This window comes from Capsicum annuum, chromosome 3 (genome assembly GCF_002878395.1).
Source record: "Capsicum annuum cultivar UCD-10X-F1 chromosome 3, UCD10Xv1.1, whole genome shotgun sequence".
Classification (NCBI taxonomy): domain Eukaryota; kingdom Viridiplantae; phylum Streptophyta; class Magnoliopsida; order Solanales; family Solanaceae; genus Capsicum; species Capsicum annuum.
This window is the reverse complement of record NC_061113.1, coordinates 19,192,909-19,209,774: the sequence shown is the minus strand read 5'-3', so window position 1 is coordinate 19,209,774 and position 16,866 is coordinate 19,192,909. Positions and strand designations below refer to the sequence as shown.

Genomic DNA, 16,866 nt, shown 5'->3' with positions numbered 1-16,866 from the left:
TGAAAACTAGTTCGAAAATTTAGTTATCTATAAAAGCACAAATACAAAGCAAAACGTTAAAAATAGATTTCATACTGGAAAAGAATAATCATTTTCAGTAGTTATTTTCCCAATTAGGACCTTAAAGCTAAAGACGATTGACATTTTACCTGATATAAATTGTGCTAATATTTGGAATATAATTCAGCTTATCGCGCACTAACAATCTAGTTAAAATCCTCTACAGATGAACATGGAACTCTCCTCCCACCACGTTCTTGTAGTTGTTCTTGTTCTCTCTCGCAGTGAAGCCCTCTTTTTTAAGACAAACTTTGCTCCTTGTTATATAAGATTATTGCAAAGAACATAAAACATTTGTTATCAAAAGAAACTAGATGTAAAAACAAAGCCGGTGAAACCTTATTATGAGAAGAGGGCAGTAGCTTTCAAGTTTAGCAATACTAAAGTTTACCCCAAATGAACGTGGGAACAGCTGTGATCAATGTACTTTTGGAGAATTTTTCGTTATGTCCATTCATCCTGTTGGTGAATTTGTGTAACTGTTTCGTTGTAGTTGCTCTACAGCATTTTCCTATTGTCACTCCTTAGAGCCTGAGCCCTTCAGTTCATGTTAGTTCGAGTTTTTACCTGTATGTTTATGTAAGGGGTTAGCCGGTGCACTAAAGCTTCGGCTATGCACGGTTGGAAAAATAAAGGGGTATCTCAAAAAGAATTTATTTTATTGATGTCTAGGTTCATTCCTTAATATCTTGATAATGAGCCTTTAATATGACCAATTTTTTTCTCCATGAATAGTCTTTATTGGCTTTCACTCTAATATGACTTTAATGTTATTAATTAGCATTAACTCTTTTTATTGCCATTAATCTTGTTTTCTATTGCATTCTACAATCATAATATTCCATTCATTAGAAATCACCATTACTGGTACGTTGACTTACTATGAGAACGTTGGTCTCCATCTTTTGGCCTATATGTTTTCCTTCTAACTTTACTTTTGGGATGAGTATAACCGACACACTCTTTCTCTTCATTCTTTTCTTGTGCTAGGCTATTATTCTTATGAATCTTTGTTAGTTTCTGCCTCCTAGTTTGTGTTAGTAGAACTCGTTGAATCCTGAGAGATATACCCATACCGGGTGAAATATCCTTAAGGACAATGACAGAAGCACGCCTCAAGCTATGAAGGATTTCCTACAAGTGTTCGTGTTGAGTATTTTCCGTAAGATTTACAACATGCGAGAGGTCCGGGAAAGAGCCGGACCACAAGAATCTATTGTCCTTAACTTGCATTTCTGCAAGAGACTGCTAAACATACAAGCTATATATTCATGTACCACTTTGAAGAAGTTCCTACGCGTTCTTCCCTGTATGTTTATGTGAACATATTCAATACTACTTTGAAATTGGAATAAACTCTTCATTTCCTTAAGAATTACCTAACTATTTCCAAATCATGAGTCGGGATTATAGACTGGCATTCCAATGTGTTTGCAAAATGTTAAACAAGTGGTTCAATAGATCCAAAGAAGGAAGTGAAAACATACAGTTTCAGAAGGAGGAGGTGACAGTAGTCCTACAACACATTTGGAAGGCAAGGAATTGAAAAGTGTTTGAAAGTTCTCATATATAATCACACTGACTAGGAAGGGAATTTAAATAGCAACTTAAATTGTAAAAGAAAGCTCATAGATGTAGTGAGTGCTTAGCCATTTCTTTATGTAACTGAATTTTTTGTTGGAGGGAGTTGGATTCTTGATAATACCAAACAATACACTGATATTCTTATGCTTCAAGCTTTCTTCTATTTTCTAAGTCTTACACTCTCAAACAGCTTATACTGAGAGCCTGTTTAGATTAACTTATTTTAATGTTTTTAAATTAAAATAATTTTTAAACACTTTATAGTGTTTGAGTAAAATAAAAAGGTATTTTTAATTTCGGAAAAAGGATAAATATATCCTCGAACTATGATAAATGATATGTATAAACTTTCGTCATACTTTATTACACGTATGTCTCTACCGTTAATGAAATAGTACATATATACCCCTCACACTAACGGTAGGGGCATATGTACACTCAAAATATGATGAAAGGTATATACATACCATTTATCAAAGCTCGGGAGTGTATTTGTTTTCATTTTTATCCCAAATAATTAACTCAAACCCTCTCCCCGACCCAATAAACCCACTACCCAATTCAATTTCGATTAAAATCCAAGAGACACCTATCTAACAAACGCGTTTTTCTCATCTCTATAATGATTACACACAAAATACAATATCACTTACTACTATCAATTTTTTTTAAAAAATCATTAACCCATAACACTCAAAAAAACACCAAATATATAAGTTGAACCCCTTACATTTCAATTTTCAGCAAAATTTTGTCGGAAACACACTACCCACCATCGGTCAACACCACATAGCCACCATCTCCGTCGAAGCAGAAACACCCCCTCCCCCAGTGAACCATCGTCTCACCGCCAGCTTCGATCAATTCTGACCTAATCTCCACTACCTTCGACCAGTAAACACCAACTAATAACAACGATCAATCACTGCAATTTGATTATTGGTGTTCATGTTTAAGAAAAACACAAAGAGAGTATTGAGTTTGGAACAAAAAATAGAGGTCGGATCGAGTTAATTTGAAATTAAGTTCGATGGGTTTATTGGGTCGGGTAATGGGTTTGGGTTAATTATTTGGAATACAAAATTTAAAATGAAAAAAGGAACAACTATACCAGATAAATGGTATGCATATACTTTTCGTCATAGTTTGGGGTACACATATGTCTATACTATTAGTGTGAGGGGTATATACGTATCATTTTATTAATAGTAGAGATATATGTATATTCATATGATGACAGAGGATATATGCATACCATTTATCATAGTTAAGAGGTATATTTATCCTTTTTTTCGTTTTAACTTTTAAACAATTATTTTTTAAGTCAAAAAGAAGAACATAAGTCAAAAAGTTATAAACTGAGTCTCTATGGGTGTGTTTGGTATGAAGGAAAATGTTTTCCTAGAAAATGTTTTCTTGGAAAACAAGTTGATTTTTTACTTATTTTCCTATGTTTGGTTGGTGGATAGAAAATATTTTCTGGAAAATATTTTGTAATGTTTGGTTAGAAAATGAAAAAATAATTTTCAAAAAATAATTTAATCTTTAGTTAAAGCATAAAAATACATTTTAGAAAAATATTTTTTGATCTCAAAAAATATTTTTTGGGGTGTGTTCGATATGAAGGAGGAGAAATATTTTCTAAAAAAATAAGTTGTTTCTTACTTATATTTAGGGAGCATTTAGTTTGTTCGGTTTGATTGTTGAATATCGGTACGATTTTCTGATTGACGAAAATAACAATCATAACCAAACCAAAATTATTTCGGTTTGGTTCGGCTTTTACAGATTCGGTTCGGTTATTTCGTATTTTTATTTCGATTTTGAAGATTAAAGTAGTGACCATTTAAAATTGGTGATTTTTCTAGAAAAATAATCTTTTTTCAAACTTATTTTCATTCTCAAATATAATTAATTCAACACGAATAAAATAATCATAAATATCGACTTCGCCGAGTCATCACCGTTGGTGTGACAAGAATGGCCGCACGCGGCAGCGACTGTCGACGGCAGTGATGAACGCAACTGTCATTGGCGATGTTGAAATTTCAAATGAACTGAGGATGGATGAGCGTCGTTGTAGCCTTCACGTTACTATTACGGTCAAAAGCAAAACAACATATTAGGATTTGGGTTTACTAAATGATTATAATTTATATATTTATATGTTATATTAGATTATATTATATTTTTAGTAAATTTACATATAATATGAAATATATATATATAAATTATAATATATTATTTATATAATTTTAATTTTTCGATTTATTCAATTTTTTTTTGAAAATTTCGAAAACCAAACCGTTTAATTAAATTTCTAAAATTTGAAATCAAAACCAATCCGGAAAGTCGAAAAACCAAACCAAAATTAAATTTCGATTCGGTTTTTTGATTTTTTCTATTTAAACCAAAATATGCCCAGCCCTACTTATATTTGTGTGTTTGTTATGCAAATTGGATAAGTATATGTTTTCTAAAAGTATTTGTATATATTTAACAAAAAGATTGAGAATGAATATGATCAAAAGAGTGGGATAAGAAAAAAGTTTTGAATGGTAGGGGTTGGGGGTTGGGGTGGGAGATTGAGGGTCAGAGTAGGGATGGGTGATTTTGAGAGTTGTATGAACATTTCAATTTAATAGTGATGTTGAAAAAAAGTTTTGGAAAACTGATCTTTATAGTACGTATATATCATCATACCGTTGGGTTAGACCATTGAAATCCTCCGCATACATAATTGAAAGATAAAAACTGATCTTTATAGTACGTATTTGAAAGGCGATGTTTTATAGTACGTATTTACAGACATAATAATGTAATATATAACCGATAATTCATCAGAATATAATGAACGTGTTCTATTAATGACAAAAGATAATGTAATCTATAGTTCATCCAAGTATTTGTGAAATACGTTGTATATTATTATAGAGTACATATGTAAAATCGTGTTTATGATGTTTATTGTACGTATTTTAAAGCTGATAGACAATTGAATGTATGTTTATATACGTATATCTCGTATAGTGACGTATGTAGTAATAGAAAGCTAGGTAATTGAATCTATATATATATATCAAAATAGTTTGATTGACACTTTACGTTGATATATATCAAACTATTGAGGAAGTACATATACTATTTTTGGTCAATTTAGAAACGTGTATGTTTTAATAGTTGTAATAACGTAAGACTAGTATTACGAGGTATATGAGAGAGGAAGGAAGGAAGCAGGGGAGGGGAAAACAGAACATTGAACGACCATGCCAAATAATTATATAGTGAAGGCATATTAATGACATAAAATAAAACTAACCAATAATTCATCTGACCCCTATATGTGAAATACGTTATATATTATTAATATGGGGTATTATATTAATTAAAATCGTGCATGTGATGTTTATAGTACTTATTTGAAAGTTGATAGACAATTGAATATAGGTATATATATGTATATATCGTGTAGCGACGTATGCAATAATCGAAAACTCGATAACTGAATCTATATACTATTTAGTGTCAATATGTAGATACACATATATTGTTGAAATTGTAATAACGTAAGACAAGTAATCAATAATTTATTTTATTAACATATTCTCTCCCTCTCTCTCTCTCTCTCTCTCTCTCTATATATATATATATATATATATAATATCGTAATTAAAAGCTAATTAATCAAAAATTTATTGTAAATTACAAAATTCGTTGATATTAAAATTAATTTATATAGTTAATTAAAAAATTTATTTGTTTAAAATTAATTTTAATTTATTAATTTATTGATTTATTAATTGTAGTAATTAAAATAATTTCTTTTTATTTCATTAAAAACCGACCACATGTGGTTGATTTTTATTAAATATCCAGAAAATCGACCACAAGTGGTCGGTTTTTAATGAAATAATAAAAAAAATTATTATATAACTCCTACCCGACCAACCCCCACATGACCCGACCCCGACCCTACCCTACCTATTTTCTACGACCTAAACACAGCAAAACACACACAGACACACACAAAATGCACGTAAACCCTAAACACTCCCAAATTGATTTCCCAAACGTAAAAATTACGCAAAAATCACCCTAACCACTGCCTCGGCGAGTGCTCCGTCCACTGTTCCGGTGACCACAGCTTATCCCAGGTATGAATTTTGTTGTATTTTGTGGTTTTTGTGTTTATTTTAATATCGATTTCAAAGGAATCCTTTTTGTGGTATTTTTTGGTTAGGATGGTTCTTCATTAGTGTCTAACTAATTGCTAGGAAGGGAATAGGTGGTGACTATCCATTGTGAACTAGAGTTACAGTTTTGGGTGTTCAACTATAGGTTGGTGGTTTTGGTTGTGATGGTTGGATATGGTTTGTCCATGTCACTTACTCATAGTTTCCACATTATAATGGTCATAGAAGCGGAGTAGTGTTTCGAGATAGGTGTAAGGAATAGCGCTCGGTGGGTTAAGTTAACTCTTCGTAGCTTTAATATAAGATGCTAAATCAAGGTTCTATGAATATTAAACATGGAAATTGACTATGCTTGCAATAAGAAACTTGAATTAGCACATTTGATCCCAAAAACAACCTTGGAAGTCCAAAATTACTTTTATGGTTTAGTTTGTTAGCTTGTTGTTTTATAATCCAAAATTAGCATATGAGTTTTGCTAAATCACTCAAAGTTGGAATATTTTGTCTTGATTTTTTTAGGTTCTTGATTCGGTGACCGGTTATCTCTTTCACTTTAATTTAGGCCAAGCAAAGGTAAGTTAATTTCTCTCAATTCACTATTATTTTTATCTTCTTGTTATTGTTCATATTGAAGTCTAGTGAAACCGTGTGTGGCTTGTTCGATTCACTAGCATTGTTGTTATGTTCTTGTTATTATTATATTGAAGTCTAGTGAAGTCGTGTGTGGCCTTGTTCGATTCACTAGCATTTTTTTGTTTAGAATGTGGTTTGTTAGGTGACTTAGTTACTTGAAAAAGATTAAGTGTAGGAATTTTAGAGGTGATTTTTCTGTTTAGAATGTGATTTGTTAGGTTGTCATACTCACTTGAAAATGGTTAAGTGTAGGAACTTTAGAGGTGATTTATTCATTTAGAATGTGGTTTGTTTGGTGACTTAGTCACTTGAAAATGGTTAAGTGTAGGGACTTTAAATGAGATTTTTTTGTTTTGAATGTGGTTTGTTAGGTGACATAGTCACTTGAAAATAGTTAAGTGTAGGAACTTTAAATGGGATTTTTTGTTTAGAATGTGGTTTGTTTGGTGACTTAGTTGCTTGATAATGGTTAAGTGAAGGGACTTTAAATGAATTTTTTTTATTTTGAATGTGGTTTGTTAGGTGACTTAGTTGCTTGATAATGGTTAAGTTTAGGTACTTTCAAGGTGATTTTTTAATTTAGAATGTGGTTTGTTAAGTGACTTTGTCACTTAAAAATTGTTAAGTCTGGGGACTTTAAATGAGATTTTTTTGTTTAGAATGTGGTTTGTTAAGTTTAGGTACTTTCAAGGTGATTTTTTAATTTAGAATGTGGTTTGTTAGGTGACTTAGTTGCTTGATAATGGTTAAGTTTAGGTACTTTCAATGGGATTTTTTTATTTTGAATGTGGTTTGTTAGGTGACATAGTCGCTTGAAAATGGTTAAGTCTAGGGACTTTGAATGAGATTTTATTGTTTTGAATGTGGTTTGTTAGGTGACTTAGTCGCTTGCAAATGGTTAAGACTAGGGACTTCTAATGGGATTTTGTTGTTTTGAATGTGGTTGGTTAGGTGACTTAGTCGCTTGAAAATGGTTAAGTCTAGGGACTTTGAATGAGATTTTTGTATTGGAATGTGGTATTGTTAGGTGACTTGGTTGGTTGAAAATGGTTAAGTTTAGGGACTTTAAAAGAGATTTTTGTTTTGGAATGTTGTTTTGTTTTGACACTTGGTTGAAAAGTGTTAGGTTTAGGGACTTTAAACGAGATTTTTATATTGGAATGTGGTTTTGTTTTGACACTTACTTGGTTGAAAATGGTTAAGTTTAGGGACTTTAAAAGGGATTTTTGTTTTGGAATGTTCTTTTGTTTTGACACTTAGTTGCTTGAAAATGGTTAAGTGTAAGAACTTTAAAGGGAATTTTTTAGTTTTGAATGTGGTTTTGTTTTGAGACTTGGTTTAGGGAATGTGGTATTGTTAGGTGACTTGGTTTAGGGAATGTGGTATTGTTAGGGGATTTTTGAATGTTTAGGGAATGTGGTATTGTTAGGTGTTGGTTGCTTTAAAATGGTTAAGTGTAGGGACTTTAGAAGGGATTTTTGTTTTGGAATGTTGTTTTGTTTTGACACTTGGTTGAAAAGTGTTAGCTTTAGGGTCTTTAAAAGAGATTTTTGTTTTGGAATGTGGTTTTGTTTTGACACTTACTTGGTTGAAAATGGTTAAGTTTAGGGACTTTAAAAGGTATTTTTGTTTAGGAATGTGGTTTTGTTTTGTCACTTAGTTTGTTGAAAATGGTTACGTTTAGGAAATTTAAAAGGGATTTTTTTTGGAATGTTCTTTTGTTAGGTGACTTGGTTGGAAGATGGAACTTGATTGTAGCTGGATATATCATCGGAACAATGCTAATAGAATGGGTATTAGGGAGAAATTTGTTGAAGGTGTCAAAACATTTGTTGAACATGCTAAGACACTTGATGTATGGACACGTTTTGGGGTTATTCGTTGTCCTTTTGTTAGATGTAATGGTATAAATCTTCTAAGTAAAGACGATGTAAAGGAACATCTTTATAGAAAGGGGTTTCACGAGTACTTCTTAAGATTGCGTGGTATTCATAGTGATGTTGTGCAAAATAACTTTGTTATTGGAGAGTGTAGTAGGTCTGTAGGGCATAATGAAAATCAATATACTAGGATGACAGAAATGGTCCACGATGCATTTGGGATGCAACACGGGGTTGACTTTAGGGAAAATGTTGAAGATGTTCCTAATAGCGAAACGGGCAATTTCTACAAAGATCTGCATGTTGCTAGTCATCATTTTTTTGATGGGTGTTTGCACTCTCGTTTGTCTGTTGCTGTTAGATTATTAAGTATTAAATCTGACTGAAATATTGCGAAAGGAGGAATGGACTCAATTATAGACTTTATTAAAGAGTTAGTTCACCCCGGCATGGAGATACCTGATTCTTTCTATAAGGCAAAAAGATTGCTGTCAAAGTTTGGTCTCTCCTTGGTTAGAATTAATTATTGTGAAAATGGCTGCATGTTATAATTTAAGGGAGATGCTGACCTAGAGTTCTATAAGTTTTGTTAGCACCCTAGATATAAGTGTGGTTCTATTGGGAAGCAAATTGCTATTAAGGCAATGCATTATTTACCTCTTATACCAAGGTTGAAGAGGTTGTATGCTTCATACAGCTCAGCTCCTCATATGAGATGGCATAGTGAAAATAAAATCCCCCCTTGGTGTTATGTGTCATCCATCTGATGGAGAAGCTTGGAAGCATTTTAATACAACTTATCCAAATTTTGCAGCTGAGCCACGAAATATTAGATTGGAATTATGTGCGGATGGGTTCGCTCCTTTTTAGTTGGTGGTGCGCCATATTCATGTTGGCCTGTATTTATCACTCCTTATAATCTTCCTCTTGAAATATTGATGACTAGTCCCTATTTACTTCTGAATTATGTTATTCCTGGCCCGCGTAATCCAAAAAACGGAATAGATGTCTACTTGCAACCTTTGATTGATGAACTTAAAATTTTATGGCATGAGGGTATTGAAACTTGGGACATTTCTCTTAAACAGAATTTCAATCTGCGTGCATATCTAATGTGGACTATTAATGATTTTTCTGCTTATGGAATGTTGTCTGGGTGGATGACCGCTGGAAAACTGGCTTGTCCATACTGCATGGAAAAAACAAAATCTTTCACGTTGAGACATGGCAGGAAAAATTCATGGTTCGACTGTCATTGTTGTTTCTTGCCACTTGATCATGAATTTAGGAGACTCAAGAATGCATTCAGAAAGAATAGGAGGGAACCTGATGGTCCACCTCCAATGCTGTCTGGTCATGATATCTGGGAAATAGTTCAGGATTTGCCTAAAGCCAACAAGGAACGATTTTACAGGCTTGATGGATATGGCATTTCGTATAACTGGACTAAGCAAAGTATATTTTGGGAGTTAGAATATTGGCCAGATAATTTACCTAGAAATAATATTGATGCCATGCATACTGAGAAGAACTACTTTGACAACTTGTTCAACACAGTTATGGATGTCACCGCCAAAACAAGGATAATCCTAAGGCCGCCAAAACAAGGATAATCCTAAGGCCAGACTTGACTTACTAGAATATTGCAAATGGAGAGAATTACACTTGCAGGAGGGTCCCAATGTTAATGTTCTTAAGCCCAAGGCTAGTTTTACTTTCAAGTTGGAACAAAAATGACAAATATGTGAGTGGGTCCAAACTTTAAAGATGCCGGATGAGTATGCCTCAAATTTGGGAAAGCGGGTTGATATGGCACAAAGAATCTTGGATGGAATGAAAAGCCATGATTGTCATGTTTTCATGGAACAATTACTTCCAATTGCTTTTATTGGTTTACCTAAAAACATATGAAAATCTATAACAGGGATTAGTTTGTTCTTCAAGGACTTACGTGCCACCACATTAAAAGAAGAAAATCTTGTGCGAATGAAAAGTAATATTGTTGTTATCACCAATAAGCTGGAAAATTTTTTCCCACTAGCGTTCTTCGATGTGATGGAACATCTTCCCATTGACCTTGTCCACGAAGCTTGGCTAGGTGGTCCAGTTCAAACTAGGTGGATGTATCCATTTGAACGGTAAGCATTTGCAACATATTAAAATGCATACATATTTATTTTAAATGTAGTAAACATCTAACCTTGACATTATTGTACAGTGCAATTGGAAAATTGAAAAGAGGTCTCAAAAACAAACACAAGGTGGAAGGCTCTATAGTTGAGGCATATCTTGCAAGAGAAACTTCTCAATTTTGTTCATACTACTTTCGTGATAAATTTGCTTGTTCAAGAAACCGCCTGAATCGTCATCAAGACGATGTGAATGAGCCTCATTTGCAACCGATATCATTTTTCAATCAATCTGGTTGTAAGGCTAAAAATATTATACCTCACTGGCTTAATCCCACAGAGCGAAAATCAGCAACTTTGTATGTTTTGCTGAATTGCCCGAAAAATTGAGCTCCTTCTGAAGTGAAATTTTAACATATCTTCTTTGTTTACTCATTCCCTTAAAGAAACTAATTGTGTTTCCTAATTTGGATGTTCATTTCATTTAAGACTCAATTCCACGAAAATCAAGTGTATGCATCCTTTGCAACATGGTTTAAATATGAGGTTCGTTAGTGTATGGACATTTCTACAGAGTTTAAACATTTATACAATCCTCCACTAAAATATATATACGTATAATATTTTTAGGTACACCATTCACCAAATGCATCCACATACGATTAGCTTCTCAGAGATATTTCTTTGGGTCCAGTTGAAGCTAATGCAATGTCCCAATACAAAGTCAATGGGTTCAAATTTTCCACCGAAAAGCAGTCCAGATCAAGGAAAGCAAACAATAATGGTGTCTGGGTTAAGGATGATGATGATGCTGATTACTTTGGCATTATACACGAGATCTTAGAACTGGAGTATGCTGGTTTTCCAATAAAAAAATCATCCTCTTTCGTTGTAAGTGGTTTGATCCAAGCCCAACAGGCACAAGAGTAGATAAGGTGTATAACAACACTGAAGTGAAGCACAATAGGTCGTATCCTTTTTACGACCCATTTGTTCTAGCGCAAAATGCTAAATAAGTGTTTATGCTCCTTATCTGTTACACAATGACAAGTCTGATTTGTGGGCTGTAATAAAAACAAGACCTATAGGGCGGGTGGAAGTTTAGAATGTACTGGAGACTGCGTATCAAAAAGAAATGCAGATTGATCATCAGCTAGTGAACGTTGAATTAGTGGACGACTTCAATCATACGAAAAATATTTTTGAAGAATTTAATATTGAGGAAGAAGAAGCTGAGTGGGTAGGAGATGAGGAAACATGAATGGTTTAGTGGAGAGTCTTTAGAAGAGGAAGATTAGTTGTGCACGTTAAATTTATTATGTATTGATGTCCTTTTGGTTTGTAAAAATTAATATACTGTTTAAGTTTGTTGTTCCACTTTTCCATGATTAATATAATAATAAAAATATTCTTGTCTATATCTCATGTTGTATTAGAGCTATTTGAAATGTGAATTAGTAACTTGAAATTAGTTACTTGAAATGTTTTCTTATATATTCATTTTGTAGGAACTAACTACTTGTTAACTTAACATAATTTAGATGTTAGGCAAAGGTGACAAGGGTAAGGGAAAAATTGATACTACAAAACCAAGAAAGAATAGACAACCTCCGCTATATAGACGACCTACAGGTATTCATATACATGAGGGTCGGTTTGCTGACGCGCTAGCATGACCCTCATATTCTAGTTCGTTCGAGGATTCCATACCTACTCTTGCGCATGTGGCGCCACTACATGGGTCTACACCGACTCATTTAGCTCCTTTGATCGTGCTATCGCCAGCACAGTACTATCCCCCGGCCGTTGGCCCCTCCAAATATCTACCATCATCGATACCCTCCTGCAGCAGTCACGGTGCATAGCACAGTGATTCTGTTGGATCTATTGGGTTGTCAGATCTTCAGCTTGGAGGCACTCCATCTGGTGCTTCAGATCCGCCCACGCCAGTTTATCCCCCATCACTTGCTAGACAACCAGGAGACCTGGATAATTCTGGGAGGATTTATCTTGTTTCAGTTGTGAAAAGGTAAGATTTCTACATATAATAACGTTACACATTTTTTCATTATTATATTATTGTGCTCTATGCAATTAATGTTTAATCTTGTGTTGTAGGTTTAGGCCGGATGGTAACATTGGAAAAAAGGCCCGAATATGCATTTCTCGGCACTTCAACGACTTCTGGACCAGTTGGGAAAGGGTTCCTGAACTAGACAAGGATAGAATGTTTGAAGAATTTAAGGTAAGGATTTAATTTATATCAACTACTTATTAACACTTTGTTAGAACACAATATTGAATATTATATTTTTGTTGTAGAAATTTTTCTGGTGGGATGACGTAAATACATTCCTTATAAAGAGGAATTTTTTCATAAGATGTCGAGCCAGATTTAACGATCTCTAGGATTATACCCGTAATAATTCGGTAAAATCGAAGTGGATTCCTGAACCAATATGGCAACTGTATCAGCGCCATTGGAGTAGCCCAGAATACCAATTGTTGAGCGAAAAAGGAAAGAAAGTCCGGGCATCATCCAAGGGTGGCTCTCTACATACTGCGGGTGCCAGAAGTACTTTTGCTGTGTAGGAAAAAATGGTATGTAACTTTAAAACTTTTAATTCTTTGTTTCTAGTTTTATTTTTTATTATTATTTGAACATGGATAATTTTTTCATATGCAGAAAAAAGAATAGGGTAGGAAAATACCAGCTCCAGAGGTATTCGTGCAGACTCATTAGAAAAAAAAGAACTCGACTGATGAAAATGTCTGAGTTGAAGTTCGTGCAGAAACTTGTCATGTAAGAAACAAATTTTGAATTTATGATTTTTTTGTCGTTGTTGTTATTATTCAAGTATAACTACTTTACTATTGTTTGACTGTTAGTATTAACTTTAATTTGAATATAGGTCAATTTTACGCGTCTTGTTGTTGAGTATCGTAGTAGTATGCCTTCTGAAAGGCAGGGTGACCCAATACCCGTGCATGTCCAGAATGAGTTATGGATTAAAGCTGTGAGTCCTGCAAATAGAGGTCATTACTACGGATTCCACACAGTATATTTTGGCAAAAATATTAGGAGATCGTCCGGTACTGCATACTCTACCTCTTTGATTGACAGAGAGACCATTGTCAGACTAGAAAATTCGGTCTCTCAATTGACTGCCGAGCTCGCTGAACAGAGAGAGAGGTATTCTGAACAGATTGCGAGGCAAAAGAAGACGGAGGAGGCCACAACATCACAAATCAGGATGCTGCAGCAGCAGTTCAGCTGTTTCATTCAGACGCAAGGGGTTATTCCTTCGTGTCCTAGTGATGCAGTTCGGGTAGCGAAAGGTCTATCCCCCCCTGGATGATTTCGGCATGGACGATGATATGAAAAACGAGGATGAATTCGAAGATGATGATGACTTTTAGTTTTGAGATTTTTGTACGTCTTCTACTTTAAATTTGGACATTTTGTTGTTTCAAACTATTGTTGTAGTTTCTTCATATTTTGTTGCACATACATTTTTTATGTCTTGTACATTTAGTTTTGAGATTTTTGTACGTCTTCTACTTTATATTTGGGTTTTTGTGGTTGGAAATGTTGTATTTGGATTTTCATTTGGTGATACTGTTGCAAATGCTGTACTTAGATGTTCAATTTTTTTTTAAATTCACAGAAAAATTGACCACAAGTGGTCGATTTTTTGATATTTAACCTCACAAAAAAAATCGAGCACTTGTGGTCGGTTTTTAATTTAATTAATTAATTAATTAAATAAAAAACCTACCACAAGTGGTCGGTTTTCTTTTAAATTAATTAATTAATTTAATAAAATACTGACCACAGGTTGTCGGATTGTTTATTAAATTAATTATCTAATTTAATAAAAAACCAACCACATGTGGTCGGGTGTTTTTATCAAAAAATATTTTTTCAATTTTAAAAATATTATAATAAATTTTTAAAAAATATAAATATTTTTTTCAAAAATCGACCACTCGTGGTCGGATTTTGAAAAGCCACCACTGTTTTTCCGACCATATTTTTTGGTCGTTTTTTTGGTAAGAAATTGGATAAAATCGATCACTTGTGGTTGGTTTTAGTGGTCGGTTTTCTCCTTTTTTTTTAGTAGTGATTTGAATTCTTTGATTCTCTTAGAGCAAGTATTTCTAATTAAAAAATGTGATTACGTAATTAATTAATAAAATAAGCATATCAATAAGGCCAAAATAAATAAATTATATATTTTTATGTTAATGATAATGAGTTAAATTTATTATAACAATATTAAAATAAAGGCGACAACTTAATATCATAGACCACAATGAAGATTAACCATATGAAACAAAACAAGTTTCTAAAATTATTTCAAATGCAATTAAGTCATTTTTTTAATAGCAACTTAAAAAAATCAGGTGAAATTTATTTTTTGTTAATTTAGAATAAATTAAATGACTATGTATAAAAAATACTCCATAGAAAAAATTATTTTGATGTGATTAAATTAAAGTTAGTTGACTTTTATATGCTATAAACTAGAAAAAAATAATTTTTCTGTGATAGTAATTATAAAGTTGAATGATTTTATGTAAGGAAAACTAGAAAGATAATTTTTGTGTGATAAACATAAAGTTGAATGACTATTCATGAAATTTATATCCTAATCTGGTTACAGAGATCTAGTAAGGACAAGATCATAAAGACGTTTAATTTGATTGTATACCATAAAATTTCATCAGTGACATTAGAAAACATTTTTTTTATTTTTTATTTGTAGGTTTTTAATCATGTTTCATTATGAAAATAGAATAAAGTAATTTTTGTTGATAAGAGAAAAGTTATAAAATAAAGTTGTGTTTTACCATGAAGCAAATTAGAACTGTCATTGATTCTCTGTGAGTAATTTAGAGAGTGCACAAAGTGAAAACATAATTTTTAGTGTTTTTTTTTTCATGGACAAACTGAACTCTGGGAAAAGCAAAAATAATTCCTGGTTAAAGGCCATGTTTATCTCTACATTGTTTGTACAAATATAGCAATTCGATAAATAAGTCAATCAAACTAGATTAAATTGTGAACACAACGTACCAACGAGTGACTAATCTAGAAACAAATAAAGCAAGTTAGAGGCTAAAGAGTAAATCTAACATTCTGTATATGTGTCTTTCACAAATAAAGTAGACCTCAATGCAAAACGTCAAAGTTCAAACAAACAAGCAAATCAATTACAACATGACATAATATATTTTCTACACATAGCTACATTTTGGACGTAGTGCACGAGAATCTTGCAAAAATAACTCAAGACTAATATGTGAATTTCATGAATAAATTGTGAAGACAAAAGCCGATCAATATTAATTAAGGCATATAAATAGAGGATCATACATGTATAATAAACCAAAACATCAATCCTCTATATCCAAAAAGAAATATAGCTCATACATAGTTTAATATTTTTCATTTTTTACCTTTTTGACCTTCCCTGGAGAATCTTTCAACTTGATCACAGAATAGGGAATGTCCTTCACATAAAAACCAATACTCTCAATGCCATCAGAATTCTTGCTGCCATGAAAACCACCAAATAACTGATGATTTCCTATCATAAATTTGAACTCAACATCACCTGCTGGGGTACCAAAAGGTCCATAAGAACCTTTATTGGTGTCAAATCTTATTGATCTTAACACTGTTAACTTTTTGGTGACACGTTCAAATGAACCACTTATCGAAGTAAGAAATTCTGATGGATAATCCAAGATGACCGCGCGGTAGATTTCACACTTACGAGTACCATGTTTAGTTGACATATCTAACTTCCCATCCACATAATTCCGGAACTGAAGTGAATAAACTGTGTCTTGGTCATACAAAACAAAAATTCCAGCTAATTCATCACATTCTTCTTCCCAAATTGATCCACCACTTCCTCCTATTGGCCCAACTTTGATCATATCGATAGTATATTATACTCTCATATTAATGTATAAAAATAATTGGAGCTATATATATAGGAGAATTGATTTGAAGTTTTTGATTCGTATTAATTAGATCTGTTGGAAAGTAAGAGAGCATGTTTGTAATTTTGATGATTGACAAATAAGAACCTGGTTTACTACTTGTTGTCTTTTGTATGTTGTGTCCTGTGAACTAGGTTCCTGACAATTGTGAACCAGGTCCCAGAGTAGGTGACGTGAATACACAAGGAAATCAAGTGCAAATAAGGAAGATTAGAGGCATGCAATAAAGAAGAAAATAAACAAATGAGCAAAGAAGGAAAGAAACGAGCAAAGAAAGAATGAAATAAATGAGCAAATAAGGAAAGAAATAAAAAGAAGAAATAGAGTCTAGAGAGGATTCAAAGTTTCCTTATATGATGCAATCTCCTTATA

At 32.9% G+C, this 16,866-nt stretch overlaps 1 protein-coding gene across 1 annotated transcript; it reads right to left on the bottom strand.

Annotated features, from left to right (window-relative positions):
- Positions 1-15,921: 15,921 nt before the first annotated feature.
- On the bottom strand, positions 15,922-16,428 carry LOC107865767 (inactive protein RESTRICTED TEV MOVEMENT 1-like). Its single transcript, XM_016711953.2, has one exon. The coding sequence runs from the start codon at positions 16,426-16,428 to the stop codon at positions 15,922-15,924; it is 507 nt and encodes a 168-aa protein (XP_016567439.2).
- Between the last annotated feature and the right edge of the window lie 438 nt (positions 16,429-16,866).